The 24408-nt window shown below is 35.9% G+C and overlaps 1 protein-coding gene across 1 annotated transcript in view; it reads left to right on the forward strand.

Moving 5' to 3' along the window:
* The window catches only part of SLC41A2 (solute carrier family 41 member 2), a 44620-nt gene that overhangs the window by 11639 nt on the left and 8573 nt on the right, over window positions 1–24408 (forward strand). Inside the window, exons 3-10 of the mRNA XM_065743117.1 lie at window positions 1140–1247; window positions 3184–3255; window positions 4109–4253; window positions 5783–5929; window positions 10860–11007; window positions 11560–11639; window positions 22134–22265; window positions 23223–23371. Coding sequence (XP_065599189.1) covers window positions 1140–1247; window positions 3184–3255; window positions 4109–4253; window positions 5783–5929; window positions 10860–11007; window positions 11560–11639; window positions 22134–22265; window positions 23223–23371 — 981 coding nt within the window. The remainder of the gene's footprint in view (window positions 1–1139; window positions 1248–3183; window positions 3256–4108; window positions 4254–5782; window positions 5930–10859; window positions 11008–11559; window positions 11640–22133; window positions 22266–23222; window positions 23372–24408) is intronic.

A 24408-nucleotide genomic window follows, 5' to 3' on the forward strand; every position in this document is an offset into this window, starting at 1 on the left:
CAGTAAAGCAGGGAAGTGTGAAAGAATATGTTGTGAAGATGAAAATTTAAGGAAGACTAAGAATTGGAAGCTCTTTTTTTTAAAAATCATTTCATACCTACTCTTTTTCAGTCGTAAATACACAGGTAACTTCATACGTGGGAAATTCTCTGACCTCATTTACATTTGAAAATTGAATCATTTTTTAAATTAAAATCATATTTTAAATTGCTGCAAATCCCTGAATACCAAGATGATTTACTAAAACGGTACATTAAAGTTTTGTTAGTTTAGTTGAAGTTTATATATGATTACAAATTAAATACATGGATTGACAGGCATATGAAGTAGCACAGCATTTTGATGCTGAGAACTCAGCACGCAAAAAAATACTGGAGAGTTTGACTTGGTTTGCTCTGTAAAGTCTGGGTTTTGGAAATCTGTATTCTAGATTTCTCACAAGTAAAAGAGTTAGGAGATAATTTTTCACTTACAGGCTCTGTCTGTTTGACTACTTATTTCTTGCTGTTTTTTCAAATGAGGTTGCAAGAGATGAGATGAAAATATTGCTGTTAATTAAGAGCAGTCATAACACCTCTTTAGAAATTATTAAAAACCTCGAAATTAATGACATCTCTTTCTAACTTTTTTTTTAAGCCTTAGTTCTAGCATCTTGCTAGTATAAAACAAATGTTAATTTTTTTTTTCTGATGATGACTTTGGTGTAGTAGTAGTGCGATTTAAGTAACCAATATTAACATGCTCAATGCAAACAGAAATTACATGCATCAAACAGATTAAGTAATGAACCTCTTCTTGGAGAGAGTAATATATATACTGTTAAAACAGGAAGAGTAATTTTATAATGAATTATAATTAATGTCTATTTTAAATATGCAAACAAAGTGCAGAACTGGCAACATTAATTTAGGAGATTTTGTATCTCTTCCTTCTGGTATTCTGGTCTTTGAAGTAGTGGCATGTAGGTATAGTTCTATATAAAGTAGGTAGATAACTCCTGTCTTAAAGACTTTTGGGTCTGATATTAAAGACTGATTTTTTTAGAGTCTTAAATTATGAGTTACAGAATGTTTGGCACTACTTTTAAGATGGACTAAAGGGAATTTTTCATTTTTTTTCTCACTGTATCCTTTAAATAGCACTGGGATGTGTTCAAGAATGTTACTGAAGTTTTTATCTTGGTTCCTGCTCTTCTTGGTCTCAAAGGTAATTTGGAAATGACCTTGGCATCCAGGCTGTCAACTGCTGTAAGTAACTTTCTCTTCTGACAGATGTTGTAAATTCCTGTAAACAAATCTTTGGAACACTAGTGTCTTGTGTTTATGGTTTAATGTGCCTTTTGCAGGAGCAGTTCAATCTGTTATTGAATCGACTGTTAAAAAGGCAAGCTTCTTCCAATCACCACACGTCAGCATTTTACTTCTTTGGTCCCTTCTAAGAACAGTAGATTACATTATTGAGATTTACGTGTGTATTCTGTTGGATTGTCTAATGTCTTTGACCTTGATGGGGTTTGATATGCTAGCATGCATATTTTGCATATATTGAACATGTTTTTCCAAAGATCTCTTAATACCTTCATTTTTTTTTTCAGTTTTAGCAAGCCAGAGTACCTTAGCATATGTATTTTTCTATGTGTGTGAGTAGCTATTGAGAATAGTGTTCTAATGATGTGTCTTAACTATTTCAGTGCCTGAATTGTATATTTCTATAAGACACTACCTTTGCAGTACTTCTCCTTTGTAAGATAAGCTTTCCATTTTCCATCAAGGCCCCCCCCCCCCTTCTCTGCCTGTTCCTGCTTGCGTGAATCTTTGTAGAAAATGCTTGGTCAAAGGTGTATATATCTCCAGATGAGACCTCAATATAGCATTATGTTATTTTCAATCACTCCTATCTTCTGGCAGTAACATTGTTAGTTTGTAAGCGCATGGTCTTGCATTTCTACTGCTGAATATCATCACTTTTCATTGCTGTAGTCCTCAGGGTTACCCAGTTTCTGTGTAATATTAAAATGCTTTGTATTGACGAGGCCTCACAGCTTTCTGTCATTACTAAATTTCATTATCACTTTATAATGAATTATTGTCCAAATGCACACTGTGGTGGACATAACTTTAGCAATCCAGTGAAGGTTTCCTTGTGTTATGCCTATTTTAGAAACTGATGAATTTTGCCCCATACACCTTCTTCTGTATATGAGAATTTATGTTTTATTGTAGCCTTTGCTTTTCAGTTTTGTTTTCTCTTTGATTTTAATGCTTATTTTTCTGTATATTCTTACTGTTTCTTAAAAACATTTTGTTTAAACCTGACTGACTTTACTGTCATACGTAAATATATTTATCTTCTACTATAGTATATTATCTTCTAATATAATATATTTATCTTCTTTTAAGTTGACCTTTTTTTAAATTTGCTCCTGACTGCTATTCCTTGTGGTCAGATTGAAGTGGTACATGCTATCTTCAGATTTTGTCCTTTAGTTCAGAAAATAAATGCAGGCCTGAAATACTGCAGTAAAAGTATGTATGTACTTTTTTGTTTGTCAGAATAATTAATTTACCATATTCCCAGCTGTTAGTTTGAATTGGACCTGTATCATTAAAGCATCATAAATCTCTAGCTGTGCTGTATAAATGAAAACAGAGTACTAAAGGCAATGAGATGTGGTTTATCATGTTCTCTGATAACTTCCAATTTCTCTATACAAGTAGTTCTATTGCAGTCAATTAGCACACTTCCATGAGAGTGTTTGTGCTCATACACTGTTCTCCTGTGCAGTTTTTGATTGGCTCATGGAATTTGAAGGCCACAGAAACAAGCTTAGTCTATGGTGACTGAACACTGAGAAGTTTCCCTTCCAGCCACTGATCTAATCACTAGTGGTGCCTGCACCTTCATGGAGCACAAGGCAGCTAGTGTAACATGCACAATAAGCTAATGTTAAATGAGTTAGCATGTAAAGCTGCATTGAGCTTAGCTACTTTTGGATAAATGGTTTAAATACAGTTTTAAATCAACAACAGTGTTTAACTTGAAAAGGCACAGCATGGTTTTCACTTACTTTCAAAATGTCTTTTTCCAGTGAGAGTTATTTGTGGGTTTCTGCCTTGTTAGAGAATTTTCAAAGTAATGTAATTTTAAACTCAAATGTCTGAAATTCTCTTGTATTTTTAACAGGTAAATATTGGAAAAATGGATTCTCCCATTGAGAAATGGAACTTAATAATTGGCAATTTGGCCTTAAAACAGGTAAATAGAATTGATTTTTTTATTAACTTTTGTAAGCGAATGAGGTTATTTAAAAAGGCCATCACAAAATATGGGCAAGCAGGAGACAGGCAGTGTTAACAGGAAACAATTTCTACCATACTGTCTCATACTTAACATGCAGTGTTTTTGTGACAGATCTTTTTTAGTACTGCGTAGTTTTTCTCTAAAGCAATAGAAGCTTATATTTATCACAAGAAAAGGTAAAGTATTCTTTGGGCCTGCAGCAAAGGTAGTTCCTCCTAGTTGTTTTGAAAGAACATTTCTAAGGATTTCGACCTTACAGATATTTTCAAGACTGTATTTACACTGGATTCCATGTTTAAAGAAGTATGTGATGGAGTTTTTGGGTAATAAGAAACATTTTAAATAGTTTGCTAAATAGTTTGAGGAAAGGAATGTTTGTTCTCCAAAGAAACTATTTCTTAATCTTAAGAACTGTTTCGTGTTCCGTGTCATAAAGCAAGCTGCTCAAAAATTAGTGAAAAGTTTATGCTGTGACTTCATTGTTTTAAGTGGCTTAGCAACCTCTTGAGGCATTTCATCTTTTGCTCCTTGTAATTCCTCAGCTCTTTTCCCTAATCTGACTAATGTTATTCTTCAGTCTGTGAACTGTGGTTAAAGCCTTTTCTATTAGCGTGAGATTTTTGTTCCTGATCAACTAGGGTTATTATCTCTACAAATTAGATGAGTGGAGCATGCTCCCTTTACAGCTGGCAAATAAATGTGGAAGAAAGAAACAGAAAATGATTCTGCAGTCCTATTAAGACTATTGATTATTTTAGGAGTCACTCATCACTAAAAAACAACTGTTTACCTACTTTTACTTTTCCAGGTTCAGGCAACAGTAGTTGGTTTTCTGGCAGCAGTGGCAGCAGTTATATTGGGCTGGATTCCGGAAGGCAAATACAGCTTCAGTCATTCAATCCTTCTTTGTTCTAGCAGCGTAGCAACTGCATTCATAGCTTCTCTTTTACAAGGTAAAATAAATATATTTGTTACTTTTTATAGCTATTTAGTTCTCTATGGATGGTGAATGTATATTATGCTGCACTTCATTAAACATTAAGCCCATTAGTGTCTAATACATCTGAAACATAGTTGTGGGTAGAATACCCTTTTGCAATTTCTGTGTAGGCCTGAATATTACATTCCTCTCCTGTCATATTCTGTTAAAAAAATATTTGATTTTCTGACCTTCCTAGCATGTCTAAAACAGAACATATGTCTTTTATTACCTAGTAGGATGGAGAACTTTTGTTTCCCCTACTTTTTGTATTCAGTGGTGTACAAAGTGTGTTCTTAATACTAAACAGCTAGGACTTATTTGTAATTAAGCTGAAATGAGCTTGGATATTAGTTTAGCTGAGTCCAAGCTCCCTGTTTATCCGTGCTGCTCATGTATTATCTTGTGCTCTGCTTTGTTTCTGAAGTGTGCAATTTGGCTTGTGTGAAGGGTTTGGGCCAAATTAAAGTCCCCTTCTGGAAACAGTGTCAATATCTGTCCTGAGCCACATAGTGTGATTTAAACTTCTCTTGCCAATTGTCAGGAAAGATTTAAGCATAAAAGGCAGTACTTACAGGGACAGAAAGGGTAAAAAGGAGTGACTCTACCTGTGAAATGTTCTTAAAAAAAATACAGTGTTAGAAATCTTAATAATAACAAATTAAGTACAATCTTTTGCTTTCTTTTTATTAAGTTGAGTTATGTAAGAATGAAATGATTAAGGTTGTACATTCAATTAAGAGCTTACATGTTTGTTTTTGTGACTACAAAGCCATTGGGTTTGATCATGTTACAGAATGAAGAGCAGTGGGAGAACTGCGAAACATGAATGCATTTTTTCCTAAATAAAGATGGACATGAAAATAAACTTTTGGTGTTATCTGGTGATGGGTTTGCACAGGAAATTACTATTTGAATATCAACCTCCTATGAGTGAAACGGGTGCTTTGGAAATCAGACAGGATCATTTCAGTCCTGCTGAGAGTTTCTTGGAATTGGATTCTCTGGGCTGTTTCTCTGGAAGTGAGCTCCTAATTTAGCCTACAGTAAATAATGTTACTTGTTAAAATATGTGAAAATTGTAATACCAATTTTTCACAACTTTGGTCACATGGGTTTTTAATCTAATGTTGTTCTCAGGGTAGAGGCATTAAAATTTCAATCATCTGAAGTTAATGGGATGTAGAAGTAATATACCAAATGTTTTTTCTTCGGGGAATGGTTGATTTTCAATTTCAGTCTTGCTAATTCTAATCATAAGCAAAATAATACATTATACAGATGGTTCTTGATTTTGTGTGCTTAGTGTTTCTGTTTTTTCTTTTTATTTAATGTAGCTTAATTTTAAAAATTACTAAAACTTAAAAATACAGAAGTCAGTCAAGTGAGAGGGACAAAAGCAAAGACTTATTTTTTAGGTTTGCAGTGGCTGTTATCTTGAAATTTCCTAAGAGATCACAACAGTAGATATCATTACTGTACTTTCTTCTTTGTTGAATCTAGGAATAATAATGGTTGGAGTTATTGTTGGATCAAAGAAGACTGGTATTAATCCTGACAATGTTGCCACTCCCATAGCAGCAAGCTTTGGAGATCTTATCACTCTTGCTATTCTAGCATGGATAAGTCAGGGTCTTTATACTTGCCTTGGTGAGTATGTTTGTGCATCCCTGTATAAATTGGATGTTTTTCATCCCCTCCTTTATCCCCAGCGAAGAAATAAAAAGTATGAGAATATATTCTGGTAGGAAGAAAAGCATGCTCAGAAAAATATTTTAAATTAAATTGTTACTGCAACTGACTCCTTCAAGTATGCTGTACTTGGATGCACCGTTACTAGTTACATAGCCAGGAGAAAACAATTTCCCCCGGAGGATCGCGTCCTCTGGCCGCGTCCCCTATTCCAGCAGCGGGCGGAGCTGCCGCTAGGGGGCGCTGCAGGCCCACCCTTGGCACGGGCTGGGGCAGTCACGCTGGTCGCTCGTGGTCGTGGGGAGACTTCGTTTAATGCCTGTATTCCTTACAGAACGTGCTGTAAATACCCGTGTGTATCTCTCAAGTGTTCTCATGCATATTTTGAAAAGACAAAGTGCACGCTTCTCATTTTGTTTTGAGATTTCTACTTTTTGTTCGAAGTAGAATCATTAAGGTTGGAAAAGACCTCTGAGATCATCAAGTTCAACTGCTAGCACATCCCCACCGACCACGTCCCTCAGTACCACATCCGCACGGTTCAGGAACACCTCCAGGGACAGTGACTGCACCACCTCCCTGTGCAGCCTGTGCCAGCACAGCACCACTCTCTCAGAGAGTGTTTCCTAATATCCAACCTGAACCTCCCATGCTGCAACATGAAGCCATTCCATCTCATCCTATCGCTGTTATCTGGGAGATGAGGCCGACCCCCACCTCGCCACAACCTCCTTTCAGGTCACTGTAGAGGGTGATAAGGTTTCCCCTGAACCTCCTCTTCTCCTGGCTGACTAATCCCAGAAGTAGTGTAATTATAATTCTCATCTAATTCCTACCAGAGGCTGTGTTATCTTCAGTGGCACCACACCGGGCAGTACATCACAGTAGATACCTCTATAAGGAGTAAATGTTGTGCACCTGAGTTCACCAGACAAGATTGGTGGCTGTTGGTGGCTGGGGACTTAAAATAGTTGAAGATCAGTAAGGACTTGGTTGGGAACCTTGTCTCTTCTCTCCTTCCTAATTCTTTATTAATTCAGGCTCACAGGGTGAACTTCACTGAAAAACTGTTAAGTGTTTTTAGGATTTATTTGTCTCTAGTAAATGTCAGACTCCTTAGCAGAGCCATCAGAACAGACTGAGCAAGATTACAACTACCATGTGAGGTAAACATTACAAAGTTGTCAAAAGTAGGGCAGTCCTTTATTCTGTTTCCCCTTCAGCTATTATAGAATAATTTTTATTTCTCTGTGAATTGAATATGGCTGGGATGCATCTGCAGATTGAAGTCTTCTAAGGTTTTTGTAGTAAGCTGTTCTACCAGTAGAGTGTCCCATAGCTGAAGGAAAGTCCTGTAATGCTGTTTCTGAGAGTTAGCTTGAGCTGAGTAGTTTGTCTGCTCTTACAGGGAGCTGTATTCTAGCTTAGCTTACTTGTGACAGTTTCTGTGATATGCTTCTAAACTATTAATTGTTTCTCTAGTTTTTAATTAAACTTAATAGATCAGATGTGTAATTTTAAGTTATATTAAGGAGCAGCTGCCTTGGCTTAAATTTTACATCTTCTTTCCCTTAAAACCTAGATAAAGTAAATTTCAGTTGTGTAGTCTAAAACAGGTAAATTGATTAATATGTATACCTGACTTTTTCTCCTTTAGCAGTTTGAGAATGGCTGACAGTCATTCTAGTACTTTTTGACCAGGGATTCCTAATGGAGTGCTAGTATATTATCATAGTAAAGATTGTAGGATATTTTTGTTGTTGTTGATTCATTTTCTTTGTTTAAATCTATGCTGTGGACTCATCCTGACCTTGAACATTCCCCACTCCTGAGAACCACTCCTGGCTTTTGTTCTTTTCAGGAAGAGACTTATGACACAGCCTTGTAACACTGGATAGCCTTTATAATCTGGTCAATGTCTTGCTCCATTTAAAGGCATAAGGTATAAATTTTCTCTGTATTTTTCTCCACGATAAAATTGAGACAGTTGTACATATTAAAATATGTACAAACACTAAAATAATGCAAAAAAATAACTCCACTAACTTGCTGACTCGGAGGAAATTTAAGCTATTGCTGAGTAGTCTTGAAAGCCCTCTCTTTGTATGTAAAAAATACTTGTTCATTTTCTGTCTTATTGTCTTTTATATCACTAAGCACTTCCTTCTTGAAAGCTCATCTGACTTTTGCTTTGTTCACTGTGGATCGAGAAACTGTCATATTTTATAGAACGCATTTCTTTTTTTCACGTAGCTGCTGTTAGCTAGGAAGTTCTTGAGTTCACGTAGTGAAAGGGTTGAAAATCAGCCACGAGATAGTTGTGTTTTCTAAGATGTGTGAAGCTGCCGTTGCATCTGGCTGCTTGTTGATTTCTGAAATAGTACAGTCCTGTTGCACTGCATCTGTAAATTGTATTTATTTTGGTTATAGTTCATGAATTGTTATACACTGGTAAGACTCTTCTACTTTTTTCTTTTTTCCTTTTTTTGCATATCATACAAAACACTTCTGTGGCAGGATGATATATTTGAACATACATTTTTTATTTTACATTATTTATTTAAAAGCTGCTTATTAAGCTCTTGGTTACTAATCGTTGTATATTTGCTGGAATGGTTTCTCTTTTATATTTGTGTTTTTTTTCTTTTTTTTTTTTTTCCCATAAAAAGGAATGATACAACATAGTTGACTAGAAAAATGCTTATTTTTAGTGTTTCTAGTAATTCTTGGACTATTTCTCAAGGCTTAGAGACTGACGTTGATAGTTAAATATTCTCCCTTTTCTCATGGAGATGTTTTAACAAATTCTTTACATTGTTAATGCCATTCTTTTGCGATCTTTAATTTCCTATGTTGATAAAAATCCTGTCATAAAAGTACAATAGGCTAGCTATTGATGTACATGTGAGAGACATTCAAAAACTGGTGAATAAATAGGATAAGGTTCAACATTGCATCTCTATTCTGCTGCTGTTTTTTGTTTCTTTGTTTGTTTTGCAACAGAGGATCTGACCTGAGAACTGTATTTTCATTCTAATCTTTCAGTCAGTTACTGGGGCTCTGGTATACTTTGAACACACAGGAGAAGAACCAACATAGTGGGAGAGAACAAATAAGTAACAGGAACATCAATGGAGGAAAAGAGGGCAGTCTCGAAGTTTTAAGAAAATGGGTATAAAATGATGTCTTTCCACATGACCACTGTAATACACAGGTATCTTTATTCATGCAAATAGAGGGAAGAACCTGTGCAATAAGCAGTGGTCCACGTGACAAAAAGTTCAAGAACTTTGTATCAGTACTTTTTTTTTTCTTTGTTACTGTTTGACAGAACAAAAGTATTATATGTATGTACTCGTTTGAGTCAGACTTTTTTACATTAGGTCCATCTCTTTGCTTATAGAAAGAGAAGACAAAAAAAAAAAAAAAAGGCACCACAAAGGAGGGAGATAATATATTGTGAAATAGCTGGAAAAGAAATGGAAAAATACTTCTCTTTCGGGCTTTGTCTCTTTCTCATTCTGATAGCTTTCTACTTTTAGCTTACACAGTGATAGGAATCTTAGTCTCTTGTGCCAGCTCTGCTGCAGAGGTTGTTACCAGTCAGTGCAGAAGGATAGTAACTTCTAAAAATACTGCAGTGATTCTTCTAGGAGTAATTTTAGCTGTTCTCCCTCCCTTCTCCACGATAACATCAAAGTAATAATTGCTTGAATTTGCAAGCTTTGTAATAAGCCTTAATGCTTGAATGGGAATATTTTTATATATATACTGGGTATTTTTCTTTGTTGAAGTGTTTATGTGTTCTACATGAACTACTTCAGCTGGTTAATTTAAAATATATTTTGCACCAAGTTGTCCAAATTCTGGAAATTTAGATGAAATGTGTTTAATACTAAATATACTGCCACATTTCTCATAAAAATAATATATGCAAAAGTGAGGTGATTTTATGAGCCGTTTATGTATTTGCTATTAAGATGAATTTTCCATTGCTTACCATACTGTTGAATTAGGAAGTTCTGGATCACTGTGATGGCTTCTGAGTGGAGAGGACTCTAAGACTGAACTAATACACAAGAAAAAAAAAATTACTCTTTCTGTGGAGACAGATCTCTGCATTGTTAGTTCTGTTTTATGATGGTACTCAGTTAATGCTATTTGTATTTGTGTTTATGAAATATGATGCAGTTCTGATGGATAGGTGTAGGCAGCAGAATTATGTCTGTGAATTTCCAGTCTTGCAGACAGATTATAAAGCAACTGAACTACTGATATAGATGTTTACATCTTGTGCTTGCTTCATTTTAGATATGCTGTGTCGGGGAGGATTTGCGTTTTATCTGTGCTTTGGCAAGAGGGAGGTTTACATATGCTACGAATTTGTGCATAAAAAAATGTATTTTCAATATGTTCAGTTCCTTTTTTTTAGTAGACGTGTAGCAAAATAATGTGTTACTTTCCACATCTTTATTGCATTTTTATCATTAAGCATCATACAAAAATGTTCTTCAGAAATTCCTACTTTGCATAGATAGTTCTGTCCTTGATGGAGGGGAGAAAGTTACCACATATGGTAGGTGTTACACCAACCATATCGTTTGATGCCAGTAGTTGAAAATATAATGAAAACAGTAGTGATAAAGACTAGAGAGGCTGTGGAGTCTGCTTCTATGGAGATATTCAAGACCTGCCTGCACGCCTACCTGTGCAACCTGGGCTAGGGAGCTGTTTTGGCAGGGGAGTTGGACTCAATGTTCTCTGAGGTCCCTTCCAACCCCTACAATTCTGTGATTCTGCAATTAAAACTTTTCAACTGCTTGCTGTAAAATACAACTTATTTCGTGTCTGGAAAACAAAACAGTTACTTTTCTGTATCATTTTTTAGAGACATATTACTATGTATCTCCTTTGGTTGGTGCCTTTTTTTTGGCTCTGACTCCTATGGGGATCGTCATAGCTGCCAAACACCCAGCTACCAGAACTGTTCTCCATTCAGGATGGGAGCCTGTTATAACTGCCATGGTTATAAGCAGGTAAGTCTGTTTGTTGTAGCTTGCCTTGTTGGCTCTCCTCTGCGTATCCATATATCTCGTTTAACACCTGACTTTGCTTAAAAGAAACACTTAAGAGCCTCTAGAACGTGGGGTTGGTGTAAACTTTAATATTCCAAAAATTAGGAAGTTGCATAGTTAATTCATAGCTTGGAATGAGTGGGGAAGGTAGCAATACCCTGCGGAAATGACTGAGCAGAAGTCTGTTGTAACAAAAGAAGGAAATGGTGAACTATTCACCTCCTGCATCTTCTTATCAAACCTGTGATGTAGTCAAAAGAGAGCTGTGAATCTTAAAAGATGAGAGATTGCATGAAATTCTATTGTCTTTGCTATATAGTAAGTCAGTTGTAATATTTAAGTCAGTAACTGCAGCGAGTTAATAAGGTTAACAAGTAAGTAAGATTAATAAGATAAACTGAAAAGAAAATAGTGAGTTGCAAGTATTACAAGGATGAGATTAATAAAACAGTTTTGAAATAACGATTAATGTGTCTGTTTGCCTTATTCTAAATATTGTACTTTGCCTTTCAGTATTGGTGGCCTTATTCTGGACACAACTGTATCTGATCCAAACTTGGTTGGAATTGTTGTTTATACCCCAGTAATAAATGGTAAGGCTCTGGTAGGATTGTATAATACAATAACATCAGTTGATGCACCTTTGTTTGATAAAAGTTTGTTACAGTCATTGTCTGTTATGCAAATTACAATCTGCTATATTTATTGCAGGTTTTGATTTTGATGTCAACAGTTATTAATTTAAACACCCAAAGAGAGTTTCTTGATCCTATTATTTACAAAGCATGATAGTGAATGTGAGAAATAGAAACCTAAAGCATGCATTAAGAAACCATGAAAATGGAAGGAGAGATGTTCAAGTACTATCAAATATAACACTGAGACTTTGACTGAGGAAAACAAATACAATTTTATTTTAAAGATTTTCTTTTGGACTTCCAGGAGCAAATTTTCAGAAGAGTAATTTAATATTTACTTCCAATATATGTAGGTGTAAGAACTAACAGGGATGCTACAGGCAAATAAAAAGATTTCTGAATAAGTATTTGAATTGATTCCCATGCTTGTTATGCACTTTCCAGTTGTAAGAATGTGTTCATGATAATTTAGTCCACAAATTTAGAATTTTAACATCTAAATATAACAAGGCAAATTTTGTATGAACAGTTAACATCTTACTAGACTTAGTCTGAATGTGTTATGAAAATGAGTATTTTTCAAGTGTTTTTACATCAGAATCGCATGATTGGTATGTAATTAGTTTGCAGTAATTATAATAACCAGATATATTCCCACTATACTGCTGCCTAGCTGTTCTTATCCCCTTTTTGTATTTTTAAATTTGATTTTGTATGTTATTTTGCACTTTTATGCATTACTGATTTTAAAACCATTTCTCCAGTTATTGAGATGATTCCAGCTTCTGATTTTGGATTACAAAGTGCTTTGACTTAACTTGGCCTTTGCAAATTCTATTGGGTTTATTATACACTGTTTTCTAAGGTATCAATTCAATAAATTAAAACCACTAATTTTTCTCATCATCTTTGATTATGTTTGAACGTTAATATTTAGATAAAGTTTTGAAACACATTGCCCCTAATATAATTGCCAGAGTTAGCAAATGGAAATGTGGCATGGGGTAGCATCAAAACATTTTGCTAACTTTTATTACAGTCAAGAGTTAGTTTATCTGTTTCTGTACCCATTAGGCAAGCTGTTTTGTTAAAGGAGGAAATTGTGTTACTTTGATGGAAGCGTGGTTTTGGCAAATGCATTTTAGTTCTTGTTTTACCACTTTCATGTCTTTTAAATGCTTATAAATTGTCTACTTAATAATTTGTTCCAGTCCATGTCTAGGAATAAATTTCAGTGGCATGCAGATTCCCCAGGTGATATTTTTTTGGCCCCTCTTAGAGATACATTTTCACAGTCCACAGTCCTCTGGTATTCTCTAACCTCCAAGATAATCAGGTTGCAAAAATGATCCCTGATAATTCATGTATTGTTCTTCTAGCTCTCTAAGGACATTCTACATTTAAATTGAATTTATCCTCGGGCCCTACAGACTTAATATGTACAAGTTTGTGATCAGGCATTACCATTTCTTACAAAGACAGGATACAAAAGGAATTATGAACTTCAATCTTCCATAAAGCACATTGCTTTTTCTTCCTTTCCATTACAGTCCTATATTTCTCTTTTTGTTTTAAATATGAAGCATTTCAGTGTTGTCACTTTTGTTCTTTGTTGACTGTATATTCATTTTCATTCTTCAGTTTTTATGCTTCCTCGCCTGCACCTGTCCTTTATATTCATTTTAAACTTGACGTATTAGGCAGGTGGAAGGAGGGAAAGCTGGGGCCATTGCAGTAGGCTTGTAGCTGTGTCAGTCCCACTGCAGTTCTCTGCTCATTCCTGTGATGACTGCACCACCCCATTCTAAATGCTGAATTTTTACAGATGTCTTGTGTTTTAAGGCTGCTCAGCCTTTGACATTTGCCTTCCCGGCCTACTGTGCAGTGCCTGAGAATGTTGTTTTCCAGACCATGAGAGGTACCTTGTCCCATTGCTCATTTGTTGTCTTCATCTTTGTTATGCATTAATAGAAAGCATAAAGTACAGTCTGTGTAGAGAACACAGAGTGCACCTGCTTCATGGTACAGAGAACTGTAGGTAAGGGATTTTATTTGGTTGCTCATGGATTAGACTCTCCTGGGTTTCATAATTCTACTGACCCCCTTTTGACATTGCTGGTCAGTATAGTAAACTGGAATTTAGGAAATCTTTCAGTCAAAAAAGCACATTTATTGACACTCATTTACTAACCTAAAATGCGTGCTAGGCCACAAATAGATGGCTTTTAAAATATTAATGTTGCAGAAAACTTTTTGTACAAGTGCTTTCCTGTTCTTGGAATTCTTGTTGTGAGTGTAAGCAATGAAAGTTGCCAAAGGGTTTCCCTCTCAAAATGCTTTTGAGGTGCATTTTTCTTTTTTGTTCTTTAAAGATTGCTCCTTTCACACAGGGAAACCCAAAAGAAAAATTTTAACCTATTGGGATTATGCCATCTAAAACTCAAGGACAGTATAAATGATACCAAGAATATCCTGGCTATCAGCCCTAACGATTGGAACTGTGTAAGTTCTGGGATCGTGGAGGGGAGGAATACGGAAATCTGGTGCTTACAATTCTCTTCTGAATTCTATGCTTGTGATTTCTGGGAACCTCTACAACATTGTTAACTGGTGCAGGTGAGGACAGATGAATCTTGGTCAGACAGTCTAATAATGGAAGGTATCATGTTCCTCGTGTTAAGAGTATTGTATGTAGTTGGTAAAGTCCATGTGGTAGGTTTGTGAATTACCCACATTTTACCAACATGCTTCACCCGTTCCACAAAAAGCAGTTCTCAAGCAGATCTGCTTTTTCCCTGTGGCTCATCCGATCTCAGATTCATGAAATTCCAGCATCAAGGGCAGGAGAATGCTTGGTGATGCTGGAATGGGCTCTAAAGAGGTAAAGGACAGCAATGAAATAGTTTGAAGTCTGTCCAGTTAAGGAGCATGGAAGCAAGAAGTCTTGCTTATAGGAGAGTATTTATTTTCTCCTCAGCCAGAGTAGCATCTAAATGCCTTTTGCAACATCTTTGGCACCTCTAATGAACATAGCAATGCGTAGATTAAATGTTAAATCTGTGAGCTTCCAGGTTCATCTGAGTTGATGGATATCTAAGCAGAAGCCCAAGAAAATTGTTTACAAAGTGATAGCTTGAAGTTTCACACGTGACACAGGAACAGGCTGCCCAGGGGGGTTGTGGAGTCTCCTTCTCAGGAGATATTCAAGACCCACCTGGACACCTACCTGTGTGACCTGCTGTAGGGAACCTGCTTTGGCAGGGGGGCTGGACTCAATGAACTCTAGAGGTCCCTTCCAACCCCTACAATTCTGTGATGTGTATGAATTGGTGCTCTCAAACTGTCACTGGTATTTTCAGTGCCAATCATTGGATATCTTGAAACCCCAGACAGTATGCACTGCAAAGTCATCAGACTTCCTGTGTGTGCCATTAAGTGACTTTTATCAGGTTCTGTCTAAGTGGTTTACATATTCTTAGATGGGGGGACAAGTCACTACCATCAAATATATAATGGTTTGGAACCATGTATCTTTTTATTTGAGAAACATTAGTCTGGAATTTGAACAACCTCAAAGGCTCCTACTCCAATTAACAGTAACTACAAATGTTTGCCAAGAATATTAAGATAGTTCTTAAGCAGACAGACATTTTACAGTGAACTGTAAAATACTTCTGCCCACCAGCATTAAAACCAGTTTTCCATTTTTCCCTTGTTAAACACATTTCTTGAGGTGAATAATTATTTTTAATCCTATGGTTGGTTGGGTTAAACTGTAACTCTGCTTTCTAAAAATAAATAAATCATTTTGAGGTTTTAGTACTTGCAGTCTACTTGAGGTTTAGATGTGTGTTTGAGGTACTGAAGTTAGGAAGAAAATAACTACACCCAGTATGGCTGCACTTCAGCCTAGATACTGAAAGTGGATCTTTATGTTTTCCAATGGATGAGAAGGTTAAAATTTGCAAATATCACAGCATCACAGTATGTTAGATTTGGCTCAGGAACTGCAATTTGCAAGTGAGTGAGTTCTTTTTGTGCAGAAAAAGATAGTACTTTAAACTATAACATACTTCAGAATAATGAGAAGAAATGAACTAAGGTGCCGTTACTAGATAAAACCTCTTCCCTTTTCACATTTGTTCTATTCTTGGACAAAACACTGTGAGAGTCACTGTGTAATAACCAGCATTTCAGTAGTTCTCATGCAATTTTTTTGCATTTCGTAGAATGAAGGTTCTGCAAATTAATTCCGAATATGCCTGAAAAATCAGAAACATTTTGAAGGCTTCAAATAGAAAAACTTGCATTGACAAATGGTTTGAAACAAGGCTCTTTAAGGGTAACACAAACTGGTTATATATTTCCTGCTCTTTGACTGTACATATTGTAAGAGTATTTGATACGGGGAGGAAATAAATGTAGATCAAGGCATATAAAAATACATGAGAATTTTACACAAAACTTACTGAGTGTCAGTTAGCTTGGAGATGAAAGTTAAGCTTATGTAATTATTCCCCAAACCATACTTTTTTTGAATTGTACAATTAGTAGGAAAAATTGAATGACTTCCAGGCCTTTCAGAGATCTCTTCCTATAAGTTATGAGAATGTGGTAAGAAAACACAAACCAGTCTCCCTCAAAAAATAAAGTATATTTAAGTAACTTTGTGTTTTGGTCTATTATAAGATGGTTATGCTCTCAACTTTCATACAACAAAGAAATACTTTGATTAGAAGCCAATCACTGTCTTAGTGGAGTTTCTGAAAGTCTCCTCTGCAAGTTACAAAGATATTAGTGTACCTTTATGGTACCAAAGCAAATTGGTTGGGTAGCACATTAGTTTTCCTTTATCTTGAATTGGAAAGCATGTAAGAGTCTTAGAACACAACCATACTGAATGAGAACTTACTAGTTCTGTCTTTATTTTGGTATGGAAAAGGAAAAGGATTTTGATCCTGCATATTTAATTCTGATTCCCTACTGGATGACAGCTCTTCTGCTTTTTAGTTGCTAGTCTGTACAAGCAAATCTTCATTATCTGTGCTGTTATAGATGCAAGTTCTTCTTTTAAGTATTTTTACATTTACATATAATACTTATTTTAAGCATTATACATTTTTAACAATATTTCAGCAATTATTAGTTTCCCCATCCCAATTAGATTCAGATTTTTTTTTTTTGACTGTTGAGGAACACTTAAAATTATGCATAGAAAAGAAATCATTTATGAGCAGAATCAACGATGTACTATTCAGTTTTAAAATTTAATGGTTTGCATGGATAGGTTTGTATTTTAAGCATCTCTTGAAAATGGGCCTATAGAAAATTTATTTTGATTTCCCCACTTTTTAAGTATTAAAATAATGCTGCAGGAAATAGAAAGGAAGATTGGAAAAATCTGGATGGAAAAAAACAAAACTACTGGAGAAGGTACCTACTTAAGTTAGGCTTGTACATAGCATGATATATATTTTTTTAAGTTAGTGATAGAGAGGCCACAGCAAAAAGACATTCTACGTTTTTTGATAGGTAAACCAGTTATTTGAGAACAATTTTTCATCACAGTAGTGAAAATCTTTTTCTTCTATTTCATTTTAATTTTTGTAATACAAATAGCATCAAAAAGCAAGATGTTGAACTCAAAAGACTTAATTGGCACAACTGCCTGTTTTGAACTATGGATTGTGCACAGGAGTGTGCAAGGGTGAGAATCTTTTTACCTTCCTCTTGATAGTTTTACAAGAAAAATAAAATTGGGATTTGTACATAAGGGGAGAATTAAGCCAACAGATATTAATTTATTTTTAACCTATTGCATAAGATGTATTGTAGAAGCTTGGGAACAGCACTCACCCGTGCTAAGGGGAAACATCAGTTCCTCCAACCTGATGATGATGCTGTTCCTAAAGTAGGCCAGAATACCACTGTCTGCCATGAAGGTACACTGTTGGTCAACTTTTTGCCCTCTAGTACCCCAAGGGTCCTCCTCTGGAAGACTGCTTTCCAGATAGTTGACTCCCAGCCTGTTCTGGTGTACAGGCTCAATCATCCCCAAATGCAAAAGTCTGCATAATCCCCGCTGAACTTCCTGTCAGCTCAATTCTCCAGCCTATCCAAGTCCCTCTGAATGTCAGCACTGCCCTCTGGTGTATCAGCCACTCCTCTCAGTTTTCCCATAGTTCCCCAAAGGATCAAGTATGTGGAAAAACAAACAAATAAAGCAGCCTGGTGCATTACTTAGAGCATTAGATGATCTGAGATCAGCCTGAATCAGCAACACATCCTGCGCCCTTTAACTTAACTTTTTTTCCCCCCATAGAACATTAAGGCAGGTAAAGAGACACAGATCTACTCTCAAATCTTCTTTAAGATACATTGATCTTAACATGAGTTTCAGAATAACATAGATACTCCTATGAAATGCTATAACATGGGAAGTACAGCAACAGTAGCAGGGTAGCACAATCCTAAGCTGCAGCAAAAGAGAACAAGCCCCAGTGGAGCAGCCACAAACATAGGAAGAAAAAGACACTTGCCTTCAAGAGGCCTCCAGTAGGCAAGGATCTCCAGAAAAATACCATCACTTCCACTGCCAACCCTTAAATGAGATCTGGGAAGGGGTGGATCCTGGCTCCACCCCTTCTGGTCACTCAGATACACTGCATGCACCTGAGCTCCCCTGGGTTGGCCCTGCCTTCCCACCAGGTGCTCAATCACTGCTTCAGGCCATGATTTAACATTTTTTGTATGTTCTATTACTAGAAAAAAGCCCTTTTTCCACATACTGATTAGTAGAATCCTGTCTGTAGGCATATTCACAAATATATGGTGTGGTTTTGGCTCTACTTTAAATACGGTTTTTGCGTGCTTGTTATACAAAAAAAAAAAAACAAAACTGAAGTGTTTATGTTTGCTTAGCCCTTGACTGACTCAATAAAAACATGAAGTCTTCAATTTTCTTTTAATGTTGTAAGTCAGCATGGCATCCTTCACACTTTAGCAGACAATGTCTCTTCTTATTGGCAAAGTAGCACCTCGTATTCAAGCTAAACGCACCAGCTATCCTGAATGCAAATACAAGATTTTACTTTTGAAAGCAGTTATTTTCCTCTGTGATAAAATTCTCATGAGAATGGAAAGAAGCTAACAAAGTTGGTTTGTGTTGTGAATTACTTGCTATGATGATTACAATACTGTTTTCCAGAAAACAAATTTTCTCAATTAAATATTCACAGCAACAGTCTATATGTATGTCTGAAAAGATTTCCATAACATGAGCAGCTACTGTGTACATTACAGTTTTATGCATTCAGAAGATACTCAGAAGCTATCAATTTTGTATATTGACATTTTGTCAGCCTACACAGTTTTATCGTTTTTCTGCTTCTTGTAGGGATCTGATTAATCTGTTATTGCTGAGATAATTTCACATGCACGGTGATCGCTGTAAGAGGAAAAAAACCGAATATCTCTGTACATCGTGAAGTGATTCATTTAATGCAAGCACAGCTTTATTCAAGTTATTCTTTGACCAGCTGAATAATGAAACCTCATTCTCTGTTGATTTATATCCTGTGTTTTTAGAGCACCTTTCTACCCACGGTGCTCTGTGGCCTCGTGTCCCTGCAATACCTGTTTCTCACAACGCTCTCTCTGTTCGCCCTTTGCATTTGACATCATCGTTCATCTTCTGTGTTGCTTAACTACCAGCTGCACAAGAGGCATCACGCCTCGCTCCAAGCTGTGTGCTGACTGGGCAGCTGGCATGCCTATGCTGAGAAATATCCAGCTCATATTACTGCCTTTGACACACTGAGGGCTTGGATTTGAATCTTTGTTTACCTAGGATTAGCCATGGTTTCATTTTTGTTAGCTTCTTACTTGGGGACACTTATTATCTATAGAAAGCCTTTTTTCAGGCACGGTTGAAATTGGCCCAAAGGTTCACAAATAGTTGGGAGGAAAAATTATTGGGCAGAATTAAAGGATGGTATCACTGCTGCTGTCTATCATCATATACTGTTAGTGGGTTAAGACTACGTATGGATTCTTTTTATACTGCACCTGCACAAAGCACGTAATGTTATTTGAGAGCTGTATCAGTGGTATATCCTGTGAGGTACTCTGAGTTTAAAACTATTCCTATAACACTGATTATTGAGACTCAGACCATAAGTAATCTGAAATAATTACACTTAATAAATGAATATTGTTTCCTGCCAGTTAAAATACATTGCATATGTTCAACTTTCCTATACTTAAAATAGAAAAGAGAATATTATGTGTCTTGAAATCATACTCTGTGCTGGTTGTTTCAGTGTGTCAGGTTCCTCCACAGAGCAGTATCACCTCCCTTTTACCAGTGTCCCATGGGTGACCAGTTTGGTTTAGAATTACCATTACTATGTTTAAATGTTTGTCCTGTTATCTACATACCCAATAGACTTGCTTTCACTAAATTATTGTTATAAGAGTATTTTGGATGAATAGCTATTTATCAAACATTTGACAAACAATCTCATACTTTCTCTCATGCACTAGTCTACATTTCTGTTTCTTATCCAGGTTTATTGTCATTTCAAATGGTTGAATTTCCATTTTCCTTAATTATTTTCTCTCAGTTTCTCCTGTTGTTAACAAAGGAAAGACGTCAAGATAATCCACTGTATTTCTGTTTGAATTTGTTACTGCAGACAATTATCAGTCACAAGAGGAAATGACCTACATCCTAGGAAATACTTGAAATCTGTTTTTTGTGCCAACATTGTATATGGTTTCATTGCTAAAAGCCTCAAAATGTACCTTGAAATATAGCCCTATTTTCTTCTATCTTTTCTTTCTTCTTGTAATGCTTTAAAAGATGAGGATGGTGAGAGAAGAGGTAACTAACTGAATATATCAGTTGTTGCAGTTGTGCCTGCAATTACCCAGATGGCTTTTATCCCCTCTTCTTAAAGCAGAAACTTTCATATTTTCTCATCATATGACATCATCCTGAGCTTTGTAGCTTTATTAAAATGCAGTTTTACATGACATGTTTTTTTGCTGTTTAGTCACAGGAATTATCTGATCCCCATCCAAATGCAGTTCATTGATCCTTCATTTAACTTCTGTCTACCTTTCCTTATCTTATTTTCATTAGTCAGAAGTATAAAAATAATTGTTCATATTCAAAAGGTAGACTTTGGACTCTATTTAGAGTGTCTTTTATCTTGTTCAAATCCCCTTTATAGTTTACATAAATCCCTTATTTTACCTCTGTTTCTGTAATTTGCTGGAAAAAACATCTACTGTTATTTTAATTTTCTTTCCAAAGATGGAATCAACATTTTCATAGTTCACATTTTGTCCCTGTATGTCCTGCCAGGTAGGTTTGATAAACTGTTCTTTCTGCAAACTCCACAACTTTTTTCTAATTCCTTATTTCCTGATTTTTATTTGAAGTTTTACTCCTTTGTTGGATTCTGCCAAAAACTGTCTTTAAGATGCAGTGAGGCAGAAAATTTTCTTTAAGTTCTAAGTGTTAGGTCTTTGTCCTAACTCTTTACAGTCCCCAAAGAGTTTTGTCAGATAGGTTATTTTGATGATACAGACACATGTTCTGTGACCATAGCCCCAGGCATCAGATATACAAATTAGTTCAACTACAATAACGCAAGCCTTTCTCCTACTTAACCAGGGACAAGAAAGGCATGACTTCTACCTAATCATATCTTCTCAGACCTATAAAGCATTTGGAGAAAAGAAGGTATATGTTTGATATGCAAGCAGGCAACTTTCAAGTGGAATAGTGACTGGAGAATTTTATGCTAGTGCCACTTCATTCTGTAGTATTGATCTATGAGTTGGTTTAATTTTGAATCCATTGAAATAGAATTTGTTTTGCAACAGTCTTTTTTCCTAATGGCAAGCATATTAACAGCTGTCAGGGAGAAGATAGATGGCAAAGAGGAATAGATAAATTATCTCTTGAATTCCTTTTCATCCCTATGTGTGTGAAGTCTGGATTTGTATTTGTGGTAATGAGTGCATCAGCTCTCTCTGTATTATTTATACTTGCCAGCAGTATTGACCTAGGAAGGTCATCCAGCAGTGGCATGGCTGTGTAGTACTTCTGTTGTTCCAAGGAGGATTGCTAAATAACAAGGAGCCTTACAAACTAGCTTCACCTCCCTTGTAGGAGCAGGTTGGATGCCTTGGAGGAATTTTTTGCATTTACTAATTAAAACTCATCTCAATATTCCCAAATGTTCAGTGATACAATAAATTGTAACTCAAGTTTGACTACATTAGAGATCAGCGGTAGCCTGTCTGTAGCAGTTTCACTTTTTGACTTTCATGTTTAGGGAACTATAATATATACAGAGGAGGTCGGTGAATTTTTAAAAACATTACTTGTGGAAAAAAAAGTTGAACATATACCACTTGGTTTATTTTGTATTTCAGGTATTGGTGGTAATCTAGTAGCTATTCAAGCTAGCAGAATTTCTACCTACCTCCATTTGCATAGCATTCCTGGAGAGCTGCCAGAAGAAGCCAAGGGTTGCTATTATCCCTGCAGAACCTATTACGGTGCAGGTATGTATTAGTCACTTTATTGTTAAAACTAGTGTCTTATATTTCCTCTTTTCCTCCCTGCATGACTGTACCCCCAGCAAGACACTCAAAGGCAATTCAAAGGCAGCAAAGCCCTGGCAGTTTCCTTTGCCTGCAGCTATTTACTCATAAGAATCACAAGCAATAGCTTGCAGGAGGTGATAGGTAGGGAGTATGAGGGAGAAAAGCGTACCTCTGGCTGGAGGCAAAGACAGGGACCAACCAGGCAGAGCACTGATGATACCCACTTAGAAGAATTTTTATCTTCCCTTGTTTCCATTCTAGCCATTGTCATTTAACTCCAGAGTTCAAATCAGTCTTAGGATCAAACTTTTTATGTAACATGGTTACTAACCTAGTCCCTGTTTTCCATTCCTTTGCCATTTTCTTCTTACATTCTTTCTTCACAGCTCATTTCTTCTCCATACTTCCCTCTTTCCTAGTAATGTAGTAACTGTAGAAAAATTTGACATCTAATTGCATGTATTACACTCTCATATTTATGAAATGCATTGGGGCACGTGAAGTAGTGTTGATTTTTTGTAAATATGAGATACTTTTGATGATGGCTTGAATATGGTGTTCAAGATGTTCTCTTTCCTATGAAGGCTCTAGGGGGTCACTGGAGCTCCAAAAGAACTAGATATTACTTAAGTACAGAACACAAATGGTTGTATGAAATGCACTGATTGAAAGCACACAGCTCTCACCTTCTTCTGGAAAAGCTTTGTTTAACTTTGCCAGCAGACATAGGGACAACTTTTTTTTCCCCATGTGTAAAACCTCAAGGATTGTTTTAGTGGAAAATAGTGCATGCTGTTCCACAGTTGCCACTGCTGTGGAATGACAAAACTTCTTTCTACATTAAAATAAATAAGAAGATGATACAGAAATTGAAAAGCTTTAATAATTCTTTGATATATTTTTTAATTATTGTAGGAGTAAATAACAAATCAGCTCAAGTTCTGCTTCTTCTGGTGATTCCTGGTCATCTAATTTTCTTGTACACCATCCATTTAATGAAAAGTGGCCATACTTCCTTAACTCCAATCTTCATTGCAGTATATTTGTTTGCAGCTCTGCTACAGGTAAGAAAAAATACAATTCAAAAATGCTCACATACCTAAAATTAAATTCTTGAAGGAAATACTGTATTATCTGAATTCTGAAATCTCATGAATAAGTGAAAGAGGAGATGTGTTATTACAGGCTTTCAGCACAGTTACAAAGCAACTAATTATCTCCACGTGCATACAGCTTGCAGACATGTATCCTTATTGTAAGTGCTTTTCAGAAGATACTTGACTACATTACTTCCCAGCAATGCATTTTGCACGTTCTCTTTCGCGTGTTTCTTGGCACCATTGCATCTAAAACCCCCATCATTATAATCAACTGGAGGGGAAATGGAGAGATGGAAAAGTAGTATTTATGAATAATGAATACATCAAGAAAACTCTCAAAGAAATTTCCCACAGTGGTTTCTTAAAGTGATTCAGGATTTGTTTTAGTTAATGCAGTTAAAAGGGTAGTAGATGGGAGTGTTATCACTTGGTGAATTTTTAATTAAAGTTAGTCTAACACGGATCAGTGATCAATGTACAAGCAATTATAATTGCATTAATTGTCAAACATTGCCACATTATTTTGTGGACCACTGTCTAGTGGTCTGTCCACACCTCAGCAGTGTGAGTCTATGAAAGATGCCTTTTGAAATATTAACATCTTCATAAGAAACAATTTCTCCTAGAAATTAGTAGTATAAAATGAAATATTATTACTGAATCCACTGCCATTTTTTTAGCTAAAACTTGGCTGAATTAACTGGAATGTTTTCATTGTACTTTAAAAAAAGTAAAATGTTCACATTACACAATCAAAATACGATGGAAATATCCACACATTCAGTATATATATAGTGTCTCTAAAATGTGACCAACTTAGTTTTAAAACACTAATAGCATTATCACCAATAAGTCCTTGAAAAAAATCATGATTTTAATGTTCTGAATTGTCTGTGTTTATTGCACTGCAATTTCAATAACGATAGGTCTTGAAGACTGCTACTAGTTTAATTTTATGAGAATTTTTTGCTCATTTTTGTAGAACTTTACTTCAAAAGTTC

The sequence above is a fragment of the Cyrtonyx montezumae genome, unplaced genomic scaffold, assembly GCF_038088225.1.
Source record: "Cyrtonyx montezumae isolate F1298 unplaced genomic scaffold, pur_monq_1.0 scaffold_3, whole genome shotgun sequence".
In the NCBI taxonomy this organism is placed as follows: domain Eukaryota; kingdom Metazoa; phylum Chordata; class Aves; order Galliformes; family Odontophoridae; genus Cyrtonyx; species Cyrtonyx montezumae.